Source organism: Hakea prostrata, chromosome 5, assembly GCF_041222555.1.
Source record: "Hakea prostrata isolate BN-2017 chromosome 5, UWA_Hpros_2, whole genome shotgun sequence".
Taxonomy (NCBI): Eukaryota; Viridiplantae; Streptophyta; class Magnoliopsida; order Proteales; family Proteaceae; genus Hakea; species Hakea prostrata.
Window position 1 is genome coordinate 18,083,272 of NC_142604.1, and position 20,729 is coordinate 18,104,000.

Sequence of the window (20,729 nt, forward strand, 5' to 3'; positions counted from 1 at the left end):
GATTGATTAGGTATGGTTTGGGATTGAGAGGTGTCCTTTTGATACTTCTGTCCTTGGACATCAACAGAAATAGTATGGGATGTTTCCAAGGTTGCCCATTGACATTTTCCTGAACTTTTGGTTGTCATACTTAGGGTTGTTTAGCAGTGTTTGGCTATGATGTCCCTGTTATATCGGACCCTAGTCGGAAGGGTATTGAGATCGAACGACCCGTGGTAGCAATGGAGATTCATGGGCGCTCAAGACCGGTAACCAACCCTTGAGAGGACAGGAATAACATTGTGGGGGCCATTTATTGGGAGGGTTGCATATGGATAGACTTGGGCTCATGGGCGCTCAAGACCGGTAACCAACCCGTGAGAGGACATGAGAGCTTCCCGTTTACCATATGTGGATAACCAATAGGGTTGATGAGTCCGTAGTCCGGGACTATGAGGACTCTAGTGTGAAAAAAACCTGAAAGGATCTCCAGAGGGGAGGAATTGATGTATCTGGAACTGACTTGATAGACTAAGTAGATGACTTGCATTTGGCTAGGCTTAACCCTAACATGCGCCAATACTTATACCAATGGTGATGTGAGAGAGCGGTGACCTAACCCCCAACCATGGAATGTCCCGAGGGATAACGGACCCATTACCAACCGGAGCCGAGTGACTGAGACTTACCCAGAGAAGTATGGTGCTATGACTTAAAGCATGTCTGCCAATAGAGACCAACATACATAGAGTTTAGATGCATACATACATTATCTGTTTCATATTGCATTGCATCTTGTTATGTTCTCCTACATGTTATTTATGTTGCTATGATTAACTTGCCTTGCTAAGTTCATTTGAACTCACTCCTTTTTGTGCAATCTTTTTGTTAGATTATTCTACAGGTATTAACTATTATGAAGGACAATACGATGAAGCGCAAGCCGATGAAGCGTACTACACGCAAGGTACTGGAAACAATGAAGATCACATTGATGATCCCTCGAGCGGTCAAGTTGCGTACTACGATTAGACATAATGTAGAATGGGAACATCTGTGTTGGATTGATGAAGTCCATTACTTTGAAGATGTTATCTATAGAATAGAAAACTCGTAGTTCAGTTTGATTTTCTTTCCTTACTTTTCTTTAGAAACATTTGTAATTCTTTTTAGACTTACGTGCTACATTCCGCTATAACTGTGGAGTGAGTTTCCGCCTCAGTCTACCTCTTTTTGATGTGCTTACATCTGGTATCATTTTTCGTACTATGATTATACTGATATTCATTTCTTGATTTAGATCTTTTGTTTATAATATTAAAACATTGATTATTTTCTGTTCATGATTATGTTATTGCATAGGTGGGAGGATGATTTCCTCGATACTTGATCTTCGGGGCTGTGGATCACACACCGGGTATGCCAGTTAGGGTACTGGCTAGGGGGATGTGACACATGGAGAGAAAATTTACAGTCTACATGGTTGGATGCTTGACATATGTCAAATATAAACATAATTCCTCTTGTTTAGGAAAATCTGAAAACCGTAAGAATCCATATATTCTCTCTCTCCTTTCCTAAAAATGAGAATTTTGTGTTTAGATTTGACACATGTCAAACATCCAACCATGTGGATTGGATTTTTTCGTCCATCTAGATGGAAGATCTGGACTCTTCAAGATTCCAAGGGTGTTTAAGTCTGAGAGGAAATAACCATCTATTATGTAAAAAAAAAAAATGATATTATCTATGTATCCTTATACCATTAAAAATTACAATTACACACTCTTATACATATAACCACCCCCTATCGGAAATCACCTACCACATCCCCACCATTGGAAACCACCCGCCAAAAAAAAGAAAAGAGAAAAAATTCCACCGCAACCCCCTTTCGCCTCCACCTGTGCAACTGCATTTCCCATTTCATACACCTCATAAGTAGAGCAGCTTATTCGTTAAATAATCTAGTTGATTTGAAAATTTAATCATTCTATTGACCATGGCAGTAGTGGTGGCTTCGAAGGATGAAGACTACGAGTTGTGCAACTACCACCACCACCCTCAAACAATGTGTGAAGTCCCACTAACCCCTACCCTCTATTTTCTCACCTAAGGTTGATTTAGATTTCATACATCTAAACCATTTTCGGATGAAACAGTTGCTTCCCCCACCACTCCATGCGCACCCTTCGCCCAACACCACACACCCCAAACCCAATCAAAAGAATTTGTCATTTCACAAATAGAATATGGTCTATTTCTTCAAGCATTTTCATCCATTTCCCTATAACTCTATCCGTACTATTATTATTATTATTATTATTATTATTATTATTATTATTATTATTATTATTATTATTATTATTTCAACTCCTACTTTCCCATGTGTCTTTTGGTTCTTCACTATGGGTTTCTAATTTCCAAGTTGAACTAAATAACATCCAGTTGAACTGTCCACTCTTCCCCTCGGTAACTTTCATATCGGTCTTATCCCATATCTTTTACACCAACTCACCCTCCCCATGTTCATTCTTCACCCTACTAACCACAACCAATAAGCATTTGATCTTGTCTCATTCATTTATTTTTTTCTTTTCTTTTCTTTTCTTTTTTTCTTGTGGTGGGTGGCTTTCAGCATTGGGGCGATGGTGGGTGATTTCTAATAGCGTGAAGGAGTGAAGAGGGAATCCATTCACTAACCTGTATGGTTATTTAAGAATGGGGTATGGGAGCATTTGAATCATTTTAACATATAAGGGGTAATTTGGTCAATATTTTGAATTTCACTAACAACTTGGAACGATCTTTGATAGAGTGGACCCCAAAGTAATTTATGGCACAATAGGGGGGCTAGTAATTTTGTGCCCAACTCAAGAGTGTCCAATTAAAACTCTTTAAAGATTATTATCATATAGCTTCAAATCATCGCAAAATCATGTCATATTTGGTAGCTACAACCACCCTTTTGTGTTGAAAATATCCCCATTGGTCTGGCATTTTTTCTTGGCTCTTTGAAATATTTTTGTATACCTAGTTGAAAAGAAAAGAAAATTAAACGAGTTATCAACCAAGTTGAGAGGAGGGGATGAAAATCACAAAAAAACCTCTACTAATTCCTAAGCACTAAAAGACTAAGAAGTATAAAGGAACTTCCAATGTGAGACTACCATATCATATTATCTATCTCAAAGCAATGGCAACCTTTCGCTCACCCTCCCAACTAGATCTCTTCTGGAGATTGGAGCTTGCCAAATACGCCTAAAGTCCAGCATTTTCTTTAGAAATGTGCAAACCATGCATTTGCAGTAAGAAGGATTGGAAGAAAGAGAAATGTCTCATAGGGCAACATAACCCCTATGTAACTCTCACCCTGAATCAATCCTTTATGCTCTCATATTTAGTTTGCAATGTTGCAACAACGTGGGAAGCTTCACCTTTGGGGATCTCTACAACAGAATTTGTGCACAAATATCCAAGGTTGGGTCTATTTCATTTGAAGGAAATTCCATGAATCTTCAAGTAAGGATATCAATCGAAGTTGGACAGCTATCATTTGGCAAATTTGGAAATCCAGGAAAAGAGGCACTTTTTGTCACACCCCACCCACTAGTACCAAACCTGTCCGACAACCTGTGGGTGTGATCCTCAGTTTCATCATTAGTAATAGTATATACACAAAATGCAATAATCATGATCAAATAACAATTCAATAATAAGTTGAGGAACAAATGGTTCTAAAATCCTAGGAAATAACACTGAATGATATCAAAAGAATGTCTCAAAGGAGTGTATCAAAGGTAGGTAACGAAGTATGTCATAGCGGAAGCAAGAATTATCCAAAGAATCTTTCATCATGTTTTATTATTGTCTTGCAACTTCTTAGGGTACTCTATCTCGTATTTCTTGATCCACGGAGTCATGAGACCTTCCTTCATGGACTTGTCCAAGTGGCGGATAACCCAGGCTCTCTTCCTGTCAATAGGTGCCGTAAGAGCATTCCATACACCCATAAGAGGCTTCGTGTTGATCAAGACCAGATCCCATTGACGCCTCCAGTACCTCTTCAAAGGTATTCTCCCATGCATGGGGAATTTCTCCTGTTTCTGTATAGACATCTTAAGAAAACAAAGATAATCCACACGGATGAGTTCTAACAAACTCAATAAGGCAACAAATCCATATATATACCATAATCACGTAGTGAATAGCAAATTAAATAATGAAATGCAGAGTTATAAAATGTACCTAGTAATCTAACTATGCGAGTCTCTATTCAGGTAGACATGCTTTAAGGTGTAACACCAACCCTCATTTGGTAGGTCTTGTCACTCTGATCTCTCATGGACAAGCTACCTCTGTTTGGATCCCGGGTAAGGGGTATGGTCCTCATCATCAACCATGGCTAAGGTATAGGTCCTCACTCTCTCACCACAACCATTGATATGGGTACTGGTGCATGTCAGGGATTCTAAACCCAATGCAAGGTCCTATGGTAACACACTATATATAGTCCATATATCTTTCCTCATATCTAGTTCACTGTTGGTCCAAAATCCTTTTCCACCTAGGAATGTGCCTCACGGGCTGATTACCTATGTTGGATCCCATTCCTTAACCCTATGGTCATCCACATATTAAGGCGGATGCTCTCATGTCCCCTCATGACACCCAAGCCATCTTTTAGACACCCATGAGCCTAACCCTAATATATGCAATCCTACCATTGCATTATAAACAGTGGACCACTGAGTCTCCTCACAAACTGGTTACCTCTTTTGGATGACACATAGTCACATCACTGCCATCACGGGTCACTCAGCTTCAAGACCCTTGCCGTAAAGGTGGTAGCATGTAGGAGCACCAAGCTAGGTATTCCCCAATCATAGTCACACCAAACACATTATTCCACACTAAGTAAAGTAGTAAAATGCATTAATCATCAATCATGACACTTCATTTACAAGTAAACATGCATAACAATAATTACAGTAGATTATAAGACTATTGACATGGGCAGAAAAGTAAGCAGTTCATCATAACATCAATTCAGTCATACATGCAATTGTGTACTTACCTGTTTCAGTGGAAAAAGTATTGATAAATGTACTAGATCTCCCAAGAAAATACACTAACAAATCCCAGAAAACCCCTAGATCAAGATTATGAAGTTACATTAGGATCTGAGATTGAAAATGGGTAAAAATAGCATCAACACAACCTGCTGAAGTAGGCCGGTCTGTTAAGGCAGTTGGATGGTTAATCGACTACCCTAAGTGACAGCTCCACCCTCTAGCAGAATTCCAAGTCCGAAACTCAGACTTTTGCTCACCCATCCTCGATATGATTTTGAGTTGATATAAGTCTAAGTCGCATCCTTAGAACTCCAAAGAGGTCACTTAGACTACAGATCCCAGAGAAGGAGAAATTCAAATATAAACCATCTACTTTGTTAAGATCTGCCATTGATTCAGATATAAAATCCACTTTTTTGGCATGATTCAATTGAGATCATTGATGGAAAGAGATAAACTCTACCAAAACCACCACAATAGAGCAAAGGAAGAAGTTACTACTCTCTAAAAGACAAAAATCAGTAGATTAAGAGGGTGGTTGAACTTACCTCCACTTGGATCATTGCCAAAGGAAATCCCAAAGATTCTTCGCGAATAGAGGTTCCTTTCCACCCACCACGTGTGCTCTGCCTTTACTCAGTCCACAGTAGCCTATACGAATAAAATAATGCAAAATTAGATCATGGAAGGTTTTAAAAAGGGTGCCAGGGGCAAATTAGAGTTTTTAGGCAGGATTTTCCAATCGACCGCCAGGGTGGCCGGTCACTTGGTCAATCGACTGCCCCTTGGTACTTTTCAGTACGTGGGCGTTTTTCTCTCCAATCTATCCCTAACACTGCTGCAACCTTAACCAACATGTGGAGGGGTCTTACCTTGTTTGCGAACATCTTCCAACTTGATCTTTCTCGCTTTGGATGTCCATCTGCCCAGTCCATCCGAGTTCTGGCTGGATCTCCTTCTGGTTCCCGTTAAGGTAGATTCTTCACCAACAATATCTAGATCCATGGGCTTAAACATGGGCCTCAACCGAATAGCCCACAACTTCTTCCGGCTAGAGCTTCAGGTACTCGAACCTGCAATTCGGGTTTCAGGTTAGGAAATACGGGGGTTGTTACACTTTTGATCATACCATCCCATCTCCCCTTTCCATGCTAAAGGCAATAAGCCAAACCACAGTGGAGAGTATAGCCTTCGAGCATCAAAGCGGTGACTTCCCAAATAGGCACACCAGTTTTCCTTAATAGAATCGTCCATGATCAAACTGAGCACCAAATGGCACATACAAATGGAACCTGGCATAACGAGTCCCAATCTCTTTGGGGGGGGGGGGGAGAAGAGGAGAGATTATATGAGAAATCTAGATTTAACAAGAACCTCCTTGAAAAACTAAGCATTATAATATATGAGTCCACTCCATCAACCCCCCCTCCCCCTAAAAAAAAAGAAAAATTAGTGAATCCTTTGAAGTGTTGAAATACTTCTTTCCAAAAAATCTAAATAGGCAAATAGATGTAAACTTACCAAAATACCCACAAAAGACCTAACAAATTGAGAGGCAAACTAGGGGGCGGGGGGAGGAATTAGGGATTTGGAGTCTATGATCAACGCCATAACCTAGTCACTTACAACTCTTCATTTCTCTCAGTGTCTTACTCTCTTGATTATCAACTTTGAATTTATGATTGAAGATTTTAACAAGGATTAAATTATAGATTTAGAGTTTGGAAGGATACAAGGGTTCAACTTTTTTTTTTTCTTTCCTTTTTTGGGGGTAAACTATACAAGGCTTTGGCTAAAGTTTGGAAGAAATATCTTTTTATTGAGGTGTTTTGATAACTCTATGAAATAGAGTTAATTTTAGTGATTTTATACTTGAGATAGCTTAATTTAAGAGTGATTTATGTTTGTTTTAGTGTTAGTACTCAATATATTGTGGTTTAGTGAATCTTAGAGTTTTAGATATTGTAAAGGTCTTTTATATTATTTATGCATAAATTTCCCTTGAATTAATGAATGGAATTGATCAGTATTCTTTTTCTTGGCATTGTAGAAAAAACATTATAATGGATGAAGAAATGACAGAGGCATAGAAGAGGAACAAAGAACAAGTCTACTTAGTTTGCTGAAAAATGTTGCCAGCACTACGGTAGTATAATTTTTCTAGATTGGACACACATGGCATTATTTAGTGAAATCATTAATAAGGGCAAGATAATTAAATATTCCTCTTGTTACTACATGAAGGATCTTAGCCGTCTCATAAGAGAAGGTTCTAATCCTACAATCCATTTTTACCCTATCACTTGGGGAAATTTTGAGGGTAATAGAGAGGCGGAGGAGCCACCAAAATAAAAGGAGGATAATCAGGCACGCAGAGGAGAAAGTTTGTGCAAGAGGAAGAGCTGCTGGAGATAGGGAGCTTCAGCATGGTGGAAGCATTCTCCTAGTTCTCTAGGGTTTTATATTTTCTACTTCTTTATATTCTAGCTAAACTCTTTATGGTTGCATTTATTTCTCTGTATTTGAACTTTAATATGAGCTAGTTTCTTATTTTGTTGGGATGATAAGATTACCCGAACCTATGATTTGAGCTCTGATTATTTAGTTTGTTGTAGCACATTTTATTATCAATGTATTCAACATGTATGTTTTTGAGTAATTTCATTTATTGATTGACCATCCCTGACTAAATGTTGTGGTTTAGTTGATTGGAAAGTTAATTGGAACAAGATCAATGTTGAATAATATGAGTTAGCTTGATCCTTATGTGAATTTAGCTACTTAGTGGGTAAGATAGGGATACTCACCTGCCTCACGTAACCATCATTGGAACCCAGGCGTGATTCGCATGCTCATTTCAATTCCTGATAGGAATATGATGGTTTTGAACTATGATGTTAATGTTAATGCATATGTTGATTGGAAAATACCCGTGTGCAATTTTGTTCCAGGTTCTCTGATATGTTTTATGCTGCAGCTTTGTTTTAGCATTCATAGCCCAAGTTTAGGGGAGGGGAAATTGATTCCCAACAGTCATACCATTTATGATACTTCTTTCTATTGTATGCTCTCTAATTTAGGATATCTTGTTCAATTCGCCTGTCCTTCGTTTATTTAGTTCACTAATCAAAGTAATTTTTCAATCCTGTTAAAATTATCATTCTTTTTACATTGAGATTCAGAGATAAAATTCTCTGTGGGATCGATACTCTACTTACTATTTACTACTTGATTGCGACATGTGCACTTGCATATCATTTTTAGAAACAAGCAAACATGTATTATATTGTAGATGTGGGCAATAGAGATTTTGAACGGCATTCCTTGTGGCCAAGAGGCACTTGTCAGAAGGTGGGCAGAGAGTACCATTACTTTGGTTTGAGAACAAAAATATGTGGGGTCATTGGAGTCAAGTGCAAGAATCAATGAGAGGACAATGTATTGGCAAAAAATGTGTCAAGTCTCCTACCTATTATTGCTGAATAATGTAATAGAAATACTGTTGAGAAAATGCCATGTCAGTATTACCATGTACAACCTCCATAAATTTCGATGGTGATGAAAATAAAGTACTAATGACTATAAGAGCAAGTGGACCAAATCCAACTCAACAATGGATATCCAAGCCAAAGTCAAGGCAAAGCTCAATCAAGGCAAAGATTAAGCCAATGTGGACATGAAGCCTAAATCAAGATGACAAATGAAAATGGAGTACAAGAAGACTCAAGAATTTAAATGAAAATCAGCTCAAGCTCAAACAAGAAGACTTAGAAAACTAGGGCCTAGGACATCTTCTTTCACATGCAAATGTAATTGCATTCCTTTACCAAAAAAAAAAAAGTAATTGCATCCATTTGCATCAAAATCACATGCATCATGTCATTAGATTGATATAGGACATGTTAGGAGAATGTATGTGGACATAGGGTTGTCTAGAAAGACCAACTTCCCTTTAAAATCCACTAGGTTCCAGACAGCGCACTGTTTGAATAGACGGAGTGGCAAACCTTGCTCTGTGATTGTATATGAACATTATATATCACAGAGGCTTAGACAGATTACTCCGTCTAAGAAGATGGCAAGTCGTCTGGGTTTAAATAGCCTAACAACTATTTTAAGGGATAACGCTCCACCTAACTAACAGATTCGCCATCTGGGCTAAAATTTGACTGTTAATTCTAGTTGTTGGGGGGTTGTGCTAAATAATCGAATGCCATCTTTATAAGTGTCACATCCACTCAGCCGATATCCTATCTGGCATACCCGGGATGTGATCCACAGCCCGAAGATCCAGATCGGCGGCCATGCCTCCCACATACACGATAACATAATCATGAACAATATAATTAATATATAAAGTAAACAATAAATAGATCAAATGAATGAGAAAAGGGTAATTAATCAGAGTGTGGAAACATTAAGTAACAATTTCTAAGTAACAGAGTCTCAAAGAGAAAGAGTGATCAGAAGTCACTCCTTCACCATCAGCGGAACAGTGATAAATCAAGTTAAGTTACAACCAGTGTTATGAACAAATCCATAGGAACTAGAGAGAGAATATTCAAATGATTACAGTCATCCAGTGAAATGGGGCCTACAAATAGGTTTCCTCTATCCTAATGATATCTTCTTCGAAAGTATGGATGAAGTAAACCCAACGTGGCCGCTCCCTCACTAATGTGGGGCTAACCCTGGTACGCACTATAATCCTCCTCGATAGAGCAATCCTGACTCTCCGCGTAGCAATCACCCGAAGGGTAGTATGCAGGATCATAGCTCGGGTCATAGGACGTGCCATCAAGGTCTTCTGTACCTGAAGTATAATCTAACAAATTGCACAAAGGAATGAGTTCAAAAGAACTCAGCAAGGCAAGTCGTTTCATAATCCACAGTTCATTCAACACAAGTCACAATATGATGCAATATGATATGAGACAATGATGTAATATGATTCTAATCTTAAGTATGCTAGTCTCTAAGGTAGACATGCTTTAAGTCATGGCACCATACTTCTTTGGGTTGTCGGTCACTCCCCCTCAATCATAAGATATCTTGGGTCTGCTCGGGGAAGTTCGGTAAAGTCATCTCAAACCATGGTTGGGGATTTAGTCACCACTCTCTCACATCACCGTTTGGTATAAGTACTGGCGCATGTCACAGTAAAGCCTAGCCCAATGCAAGTCATCTACTTAGTCATATCATGTCAGATCCAGATACGTCCATTCCTCGCCCCTAGCAATCCTTTCCGGTATCCTTCGCCCTAGAGTCAGCGTAATCCTGGATTACGGACTCATCAACCCTATTGCTCATCCACATATAGTAAACGGGAAGCTCTCACGTCCTCTCACGGGGTGGTTACCGGTCTTGAGCGCCCGTGAGCCCAAGTCTATCCATATGCAACCCTACCAATAAATGGCCCCTTTTGGGTATTCGCAATATAGTTCAAGTCCTCTCACGGAGTGGGTACCGGTCTTGAGCGCCCTTCAACCATATTCTACCACGGGTCGTTCGGTCTCAATACCCTTCCGATTCGGGTCTGATACGACAAGGGAAATCCTAACCATACACCTAGACAATCCTATACATGTCATCCAATAACCCAGGAAAGCGTTGATGGACACCTTCGGGGAATATCCCATACTACTCTCTCCAATGTCCAAGGACAGAAGTGTTGAAAGGACACCTCTCAATCCCAAGTCATACGTAGTCAATCACAATCTCAATCTCATCATATTATACTAAATCAATGATTCGTCATATAAACAAATACATATCATAACATGATTGATCATACATAAATCATAAAGTAAGACTGAACATGATATTCTAAATGATCTATACATTGTATTACTGATAAGAAAACACATAACAGTCATGTATAGTAAAGGATTACTCATATGATCATAACCAATAAGTTCCCATAATGTAAAGCATGTTGGTATAATTAACATACTTGAGTTAACGACTGTCCTTACCTTAATCAAGTTGTAAATAGATTCAATGATTACCAAGTATGGTTCCAAAATCAGTGTTGATAACCTAGATAATCATACAATTAATGTTAGAGAAGAAAACAATTGAATTGGGGTTCAAACGGATCAAATTGGCTGAGTACAGGGCCTTAACAACTCTTGGTTGACTGGCTTGGTCGATTGTCAGTCAACCAAGCAGTAGACCAAGACTTGTTATCTTCAGGACAACAATGGAAACTTGATCCGAAACTGCCCTTTCGATGCTCCGATCGTCATGAAATCTGGAGGGCATGTTTATAACAGTAAGAGAATACTACACACTAATTTTCATGATGATCCAATGGTTCAATCAAAAATACCCAAATCGAATTTTAGGTTCTATATGATACTTAGCAAGAATTAAATTGGAACTTATAGAAATTGAAAAGGATGATAAGAATCAACCAAATGAGTGTTAAGAATTAAGCTAGAATCTTAATTTCATTATAGTCTAAGCTTATCATGCATCTACATATCATATTTGAATCAACTAGGTTAGATTGAATAGAATCAAAGTGATGGAGTGCAATTAATCTCACTTGAATCATAGCATAGTAAGAGTGGGGGAGGATTAAGAAATTGAAAGGGGGGAAACTCATGGTTAAGTGTTTGCAAGGTTGCAGCACTTCAGCCATGGTTTCAATGATCATTAATTGATAGAAACATGAATAGAAACATGAATAGATTAGGAGAGGAATAGAAGAAATCATACCTTGAGTTGATGATTAGTGTATACAATAAAGAATGGAGTCAAAGATCTTCCCAAACTTCAAGGAATAGCCCAAGAGAGTGTCCTACCTCGAGCTCTGGAGTGCAAATGATTAGTTTAGGTTCTCATTCACGAGTTCCAAAAAGGTAGGGGCAAAATGGGAAGAGATTTAGTGCAAACTCGAATTTCATTACTCTTGGTCGACTGGCTGGTCGACTGTCAGTCGACCAAGCACTCGACTAATCACTCGACCAAGCTATGACAAGCAACTTCGAAGTGGATTCGAAAGGCTATACAGGGTCAAATTGAGCGGGGTTTTCTCTACAAGTCAATCAACAAGTCTAGTTTCAGAAAATACCTTCGGATTGATCACGGGGTTCCGGGAAGTGATTCAACTAATTCAATCTTCATCGATGCGCAGATTTTTACTCAACACTGACAAGGTGCACAAGTGAGGGGCATCATTGTCAATGTCCATAGGCTCAGCATCAAGCATCGAATCATCCACTAAGAGGGCTCACAAGTCTCTTCTACCACCACCTCGGGTCTTCGGACTGCAAACAGTATAAAATCCAGGCCGGGTCAGGGTTAGAATAAGGCCGAATTTTACAATAAGCCCAACCACCACCATTTAAGAGCTTCTACCTTGCGAATTGATTAATTGCTCCCTACCACTCTCAAGCTCTCAAATTTATCAAAGACTTACTTATTGCCTCCAACACTCTTTAATCTTTTAATAACATACCAAGGTGTCTAAACAAGTTCATTGGAGCTATGTCTAAGGTGATTGAAGCTTTTATGATCCATTAGTAGGGCATATCATTTCCATTTCCATTTGAGCATACAACTCCATTGCATCACTCTCGTACAAGGGGTAAAGTGTCATATCTCTTGTTAGCTAATATCCTTTCATCTCTTGTAACTTGTTGATTCAATTCTAGTCTAGGTTTGATTATAATTGATAAGAGTGTTCTTACCTTGGTGTGAACAAAGATTTGTAAATGATGCTCTTGCCCTATTGAAACAAAGATCGTATAAATGATGATGTTGCCCCTAATGAACATAGATTGTAAGGGTTTAATTCTCTGCCCACAATATTGAAATAGAATCACTAGTAGAATATTTTCTTGAGGCCAAAAGAGGGGTGGACGTAGACTTGAAAAGTCAAACCACTATAAAATTGTTGTATTCTGATTAATTGCAATTGTTTATTTTTATTTAATTTATAATAGTCTAGAATTTGCAATTAAACTAAAAAATTAGGCTAATCTACTAGTTGCAGCCTGTTCACCCCCCCTTTAGGTTGCATTAACACATACAAAATTGAGATGCAATGTAAGATGATTGAGTAATTGGTGTAGGGCCTACTCAATCAATTTCTCTTTACAACATTAAGGGGTAGGTACGATTGGCAAAGACGAACCCCTCGTAAGTAAAGATCAAGAGAGAATTCTCCTTGCTGCTGGGGCTTATCCTCTAGTGGGTAACTTGTATATATAGGGGAGGGGTAGCTTGTATATTGAAGATAGAAATATGAAAATAGATGAGAGATGGACATGATGAAGTTATAGGTAGGAGGAGATAAAGAGAGTTTCATATGTCGAAAAACTAGTTGGGCATCATGCTAGGTAGATGCTTGAGAGAAGCTATCGAGCTTTTAGAAAGACTCATGCATAAATGTAGAACAAGCAAGAAGGATCTTTTATATGGGCTTTATTGACTTAGAAAAAACCTTTGGTAGATTCCATAGAAATATAATCTTGATGAAGAGAGGGTGTCAAATACTTTGAGGGATGTTTATCAAGATATGTATGTTGTGCTGACTAGTAGTTAACATATCGTTGCACCCGAAAAATATAAAAATGGATTTGGTTTGCGTATTTACTGAAGCAAGAGCAATTGATTAACTTGCCACTATGCAAGTCGTGTACATTTATCCAATAACATTATTGATGTCTTACACAATACATTTAGGAGGTGGGGTCTACTTTATCAGCAATAAGCACTTTTCTTGAATTTGGAGGAGATGAACGTAATTAACTTTTCCGTCTTTATTTTATCCCTTTGGTCCAACCAAACGGCCCACAGAGACAATAGGGCCAGGTGAAAGGCGGTAAGATGACAAAGGAAGAAACTAGAAGGAAATAAAATAGGGCAAAGGATTTACAAATAGCCAGCGGCGGAACGTCAATGGTCGTCGGTTAGGGTTTGGGATTCTCGTTCGTCTTTTTAAAACGCAAAGCCAAGCAGAAAGCAGAGTTTGCGTTTCTTCTTCGGTTGTTCTAAAGTTACAAACTTGCATATCCTGTCTTTCTCATCCATCTGAGATTTTTACAGAGCCTTTCCGCTTTCAACACCATGTACGGATCGAGAGGGTATGTTCGAACATCTCCCTATCTTCTTTTCTTCGTATGAACCTTTCCTTTAGTTGCGTTTTTTTTTTTCTTCTGTTTATGTCATCTACCTGCTTGTCTCGATTGCTATTTGCTCATGTCTGTTTGTTTTGATACGCAAGTGTATGGAACTGCTAGGGTTTTTTCTGGGGTGTCATATGGTTTTTGAGTGAGCTGTATTATCTGGTTTTAATTTTTATTGACGGAATCATCTGCCTTGGCTGTGATGTTGGTTGTCTCATTCGTATGACTCGTACTTGAACCCTAAAGATGTGATTTCTTGACCGTCTCAAGATTTCTTCTTTTTCTTTCTAGAATAGAACCGTAACGGTGCATGGGTTGTATTAGGGTTTGACTCATGATGAATCGTGGTTAGAAACACCGTTATCTGTCTCATGATCCTGATTTTCCCTGGTGCGAGACGCCATTAGCTGCCGTTTTGTGTTCCTGCTGATGGAGACCAGAGAAGCTTGCTCCGTGATATTTTTTGACTCAGCTGGTTTTAGTGATCCTGATTTTCTCTCTCTCTCTCTCTCTCTCTCGATTCTGGATTAACTTCTATTTTTCCAAGTTTCTGCAAGTGATGTGTTACACTTGATCTGTGAACTTCAGGTAGGTTCATGTGTGGACAAGTCTCAGTTGCTGATGCTTTTGCCTTAGTTGGTTTCAAACGTTGACACAACTTCAGAAGTGGTTAATTAGTTGAAATCTTAATTATGGTTGTGAAGTTAATATTTGGTCTGGCTTTTGGGATTAGAGCTGTGATGCAATGCTAGATTGTAGAGGTTCAACTAGGTGGCGGCCTTGTAGGATGACACTCCAAAGGTTTAAGGTTTTAAGATTTTGGGGGTAGTTGATGAGAGTACATAAAAGTATTGGTTATGGTAATTGGATAGTTTTGGAGAGTTTTGGAGTAATAGGTTTATAGATGGATGACTCATATTCTTGAGATATGGGATGAAAAGTTATACGATTGGGGGTGAAACTTGGAGACTACTTAGTTAATGGTAAATAAGGATGATCCCTATAGGCTGGGACTGTTCTAATAATTAGATATATCATATATGTAGATGGAAATTCAGGTTTTTTAAGAGTACAAAATTCATGAAGTGGTTTAAAACCTCGGATTTTGGATGGTATTTTGATTTATACTCTTGTTTGGACGAAGGGATGATAGATATAGGCTATGGGATGGATATCTGATTAGTTAGGTCTGGAGATAGGTTTTAATGGCCAGGGGTTAATGAAAATGAAGTTAGAAAAAATGGGTGATTGGGGATTGGAGTTTATAAGACAAGGAAGAGAGGGGGGGGGTACTGTTATTGAAGAATATCCTCTGGGATGGTTGAACTAATCCTTGAACTTTCAGATTTTTTACAATCTTGAAGCTTCTTCAATGGGGATTGTATGGGACAGCTTAGGGGAATTGTAGGAGATGGGTAGGTAATTAGTTCACTAAGCAACACTGTTAAAATAAATTTTTATTAATCAAATCATGGACCAACTGATCAATTACATCAATATATATTGCTACATTGGCTGACATAAGATTTGGATTAACTAGAACTAAAATGGAACCTAGGACTCAATTAGGACTAGATTTACTATTCATTTAACAATAAACACAGCATCCCTATTGGAATTACAACTTCAATTAAAACTTGAATAAAAGAGTTTACAGGCTAATAACAAAATTAAGATAACCTAAACCTAAACTCACAATTTTAGCTGTTGGTGTAGAGGCTGATCCCTCTGCACCTGACCTACACCTAATGGTGCTGGTGTAGCGAGGAATTCCTGCACCGGAGTCTGTTTTTAGACAACCGAGCTGCATCAAACTCCTTGGTAGCTTCATTATCTTAACAGTTGGTATGAAGCTTGCATGCCTTTTATGGTGTTATGCTAAACAGTTTTAGACAAAGACAATTCTTGCTTTGATATAGAAGAGAGTTGCACCTTTGCGAAGCTCAGGTACATTAGGGGGCTAAGTAGGAATTATTGCCAGGAAAAACAGTTTGAGACAAGCCTTAAGATGGACAAGGTGTGGTGTGGCAGTATTCTAGATTAATAATGAAGAGGAAATATCAAGCGAGTTATTGATTGTGAACTGGTTAGCTACTGTAATAGGTCGGTATCTTACTCCCTAGGGAAGGCTAACTGTGAAAAGCTGAGCTTCTACTTCTAGAATTAATTTTCGTTTTTAATTACTGCTAACTTGTTGTATTTCATAATTCCTCTACAAATATTTCATGATTCCACCATAATATTTTCAGTAGTAGTTCCTTTCTAAGATGACCTCAGGAAGTCAGCTGTAGTGTTCAAGATTTTTCTCTTAGGTGTGCACAATTAACCTCCCAGATGGTACCCAGATCATGGAAGGCTGAAGTTTTGATTACTGGAAGTGTGATATACTTGATAAAGTTTGAATTTTCAATATAAAAAGTAAACTTCTTGATGATGTAGGATACCTTGAGTTTGGACATCTCAATGATTTTACTAGTCGGATGTGGCTGAGATTTGGATTAGGTTGATCCAGTTGTAACAAGATATAACAGAAAAATAGAAACTTTAAATCATCAGGATTTAGCGACTTAATAGAAGAGAGATGACTCCCAATCTGTAGTTGAATATAATACTAACATGTATGCAAATAATGTCATAATATATTTAACTGATGGCTTGATTGACTTAGCTTGACTTGCTGCTGTTAGAATTAATGACAAGCCCAAAACAGTGAACTACTGATGAATATTTCTTGATTAGTGTATGAAATAGTGACAAGTTAGTGATGGAATTGTAAGGAATGGAGGGAAATAAAGTGATGAGAATGCAAAATGTTGGAGACAGATGATTGTTAGCCAAAACCTAAAGTAGCAAGTGAGAGAAATAGAACCTTTGCGGTGATTCTGAGAGTAGAAAAGGAAGTTACAGAAAACTTGTAGTGAAGAAATGTCCAGAGGAGAAGGCCACAGTAGAAAGAGAGATGCTTGCTGGAAAATCTGATGGAAATGATGGTAGGAAGAATGGAAAAGAGAAGATGGTAGAGAAGGATATGATATGGCATCACCACTATGATTGTGGTTTATGTTCATCAGCCACCAGCGAAGGGTTCACCACTTTGTTTGCTGCTGCTACTACACCATAGTGGAGCTAACACTTCATTGAATAATAAATTTTTTATTGCTAAAACCAAGGGCCATTTGGTTTCTTCATATTTTATTTATATTATGGCCAATCCTTTTGAACACCACCCTTCAACATATAAAATGAAACACAAAGAGAAATAACTATTTTGCATAAATCTTAATTTGTAGTATCTGATTTTATAACTGACGCATCTGTCAGCAAGCAACTTTGTTATAACACCACATCGCTGACGGTTCTGGTCACTGGCTCCACTAGTGACTTGATGCACTTAGGGTGTGAACAACAGATGAGATTGATACGGGCTCAAGTTATGTAACAGCGTGTGATGGTCTGTATTTAATAAACTTAAAACAGGCATATGGTGAGTGACTAAAACATTCAAGAAGGCAGGAATATTCTGGACATGTTGATACTTCACTAACTCAGTAATGATGTTGGTTTGACTTTTGAATCTCTTGGGTTGCATTGCCTCATTTTCATTGACTAGAAAAAGTAGTAGTTCATCGCATGCTGCAAACTTTCGTGTTTCATGGATTGTTTATGCCACATTTCATGTGCAACCATGTTTGGCTTCTACTTTATGCTTTCATAGAACTATGTATTTTTGCTATGACAGTTCCCCTTTTGATAGTACCATGATTGTTAGAAATTACTTGCTGCAATGATGAGGAAATATGGCATGTGTTGTGCTTCATGACAACCGATTGTGTCCAGTAGTGTGACATGCATGTGAGTTGGATATGCTAACAATCATGGTTACAGTCCACAACTGATATGGCCTCCCTTGGATGGTCCATTGGCCAAAGAACATTTTTACATGGCAAGGACTGTCAGTTGGCGTGTGATGCCTGCAAGCCTGTGGTCTATCCAAGAGGCACCCTGTTGTTGTTCTTTTCATAGCAGGTGGTGAGTTGTGGCTCCCATATCCCTGCCATGGTGTACTGACTCATGCTGTATTTCCTCATTCTTTTCTTAGTAGGTTTCTTGTGTATAGAAATACTTTGGTTGGGTTGGCTGTGTGAAATAATATGCTTGAGAAAGTAGGAAGTGAAAATTAGAATCTAGGAAGTCGTGGGTTGGGTCTGGTTTTTTATTAACAGGGTTAAGTGGGGAATGTTTTTTTTTTGGGTTTGGATAATTGAAGGGCAATGTTGGGAAGCGGGGGGGTTTCGGACGGGTACGAGGTCGGCTCAAAGAGACAGAGAATGATGGAATCAAATCCCTACTTCGCAGTGAGCGGTGCTGCCGGAAGCTTTCCTCCTTACAACTATGGCGGTGGGTTCCACCCAGCTTTCCCTGTGGTCCGTCTCAGAGGTCTCCCTTTCAACTGTACCGACATTGACATTTTCAAGTTCTTTGCGGGTTTGGAAATCGTGGATGTGTTGCTGGTTAACAAGAGTGGGCGATTCTCTGGAGAGGCATTTGTCGTCTTTTCTGGTCCCATGCAAGCTGAGTTTGCTCTACAGAGGGATCGCCAAAACATGGGTCGCCGTTATGTGGAAGTCTTCAGGTGCAAGAAGCAAGATTACTACAATGCTGTAGCTGCTGAGGTAAACTATGAAGGCATTTATGATAATGATTACCATGGTAGCCCGCCTCCCTCTCGTGCAAAGAGGTCTGTTGACAAGGAGCAGTTGGAGTACACTGAGATCCTAAAGCTCAGAGGCCTCCCGTTCTCTGTGACCAAAGCTGCAATCATAGAATTCTTTGGCGAGTTTGGGCTGACAGAAGAGAGGATACATATTGCATGCAGGCCAGATGGTAAAGCAACTGGTGAGGCATACGTTGAGTTCTCTTCAGCAGACGAGGCTAAGAAAGCAATGTCCAAGGACAAGATGACAATCGGGTCACGGTATGTGGAGCTGTTTCCATCATCTGCAGATGAGGCCAGGCGAGCTGAGTCCAGGTCAAGGCAATAAACTGGTTATGATGCAAAAGTTCCATTTAGTAGCGCAGTCTGGAGTGTCCTTAGTGGACCGCCCTGTTTACTCTTGGTTTTGCTGGATTCAGACGATATGAATCATCCTTGTTTTGAGATTTATTGTGATAGTAGGACACTGTTTATTTTCAATAGATTTGATATTGTTCAAGAGCGTCTCTCTTTTGTTCACCTTGGAAGATGAATTTCTCTCAGTGGTTAAGAGGTAGAAGAGTTGTTGGATCATCTTGCTGGAATGGGTCAGGTTGTTACTCATTCCTATTTCACATTTTACATGCTTATCTCAGAATGTTCATTAGTCCGTCTTTTTGCCGGAAGCTTATTCTATCAGAGGAATTGGAGGGTTTGTACTTGACATCCCTTGTGCTTACAGAGGCACACCCAGTCACATTTGTGGTGTTTTTTCATTTAATCTGTATCTACATGTCTCGGGAAATTGATGACAGATTAGTTAACATAGTTCAATTTGTAGGATGCTATAGATCCACTCGACGGAATTCATCAGAGAATTGGGTTTGTCGGCATGGGTATCGGTTAAACTACGTGATGATGATCCATTAGAACTCTTGAGATCATTTCCCTCAGCCTCTGGATTTGTCCAGAGACTAGAGGGACGGAGGATCTCAAGACTCCTGCTTGTGTTTTCCTCACGTTTCTTCACTACATGCTGTACATGTTTCAAGAGGGGAAAGTTGCAAGCACGCAGTGTATGAGATGTCATTCCCTGGGGAGAAATACATGATATTCTCAATTTCTTCAGTTTTTTTGGGTACATTTCTTCATTTCTCCTAACTCGAGCATGGAGGAAGTATACGTTCAAGGCAAGATGGAGAAAAATGCAATCAATCAATCAATATAAACAAAAAGCGTTTAAGGCTATTTTTGGTATCAATTCTCATTCTCTATTATGAGGTTTTTTCATTATTTTAAATTGTTTGGCATCTATTATCAGTTTTATTTTTATTTAAAATAATAGAAAATCTTCCAAAATCCATAATGAATTTTTTGTCTATTATGAATTATGGTGCGAATTTCATTCTCTTCATTTATACACAAGTTTACTTAAAATTTTATGGTTAAGATGAGGGTAAAATAGTCAATACACACATTTTAAAATTTTAAAATTTAATTTTTTTTTTTTTTATAAAAACCATACTTTTTTCCCTCTTTTATCACTTACTCACTATTATTTACTAATAATTTTTTATTTTGACACCAAACTTATTTTTCATTCCATAATTTATTTTTGACAAAATTCACCAAACCATTTTTCATTCTTGACCAATAATGAATTCTTGTACTTATTTCTTTAAATAGACATAATAGATAATGAGAATTGATACCAAAAAGAGCCTAAGACATGATCGAAGAAGGTAGATAGGCTGAACAAAGTCCCCACCTTTTCTGCAATGGTTGTTTCTATCTTTTATGCTTCTCCTTCCCAATGGCGACTATATGAAGGATGAAGGCAGAGTC

The 20,729-nt window shown here is 38.5% G+C and overlaps 1 protein-coding gene and 1 non-coding gene across 2 annotated transcripts; both read left to right on the forward strand.

The window, feature by feature from the left end:
* The first annotated feature begins 13,908 nt into the window (after positions 1-13,908).
* Positions 13,909-20,050, forward strand: LOC149015569 (RNA-binding (RRM/RBD/RNP motifs) family protein). The gene is made up of 2 exons (XM_089157347.1): positions 13,909-14,149; positions 18,459-20,050. Exons 1-2 carry the CDS (start codon positions 14,133-14,135, stop codon positions 19,231-19,233), a joined length of 792 nt encoding a protein of 263 aa, XP_089013473.1. The 5' UTR covers positions 13,909-14,132; the 3' UTR covers positions 19,234-20,050.
* Positions 14,753-14,817, forward strand: LOC149015570 (small nucleolar RNA snoR101). The gene has a single exon (XR_016173816.1). It is a non-coding gene; the product is annotated as a small nucleolar RNA snoR101 (small nucleolar RNA).
* Positions 20,051-20,729: the final 679 nt, after the last annotated feature.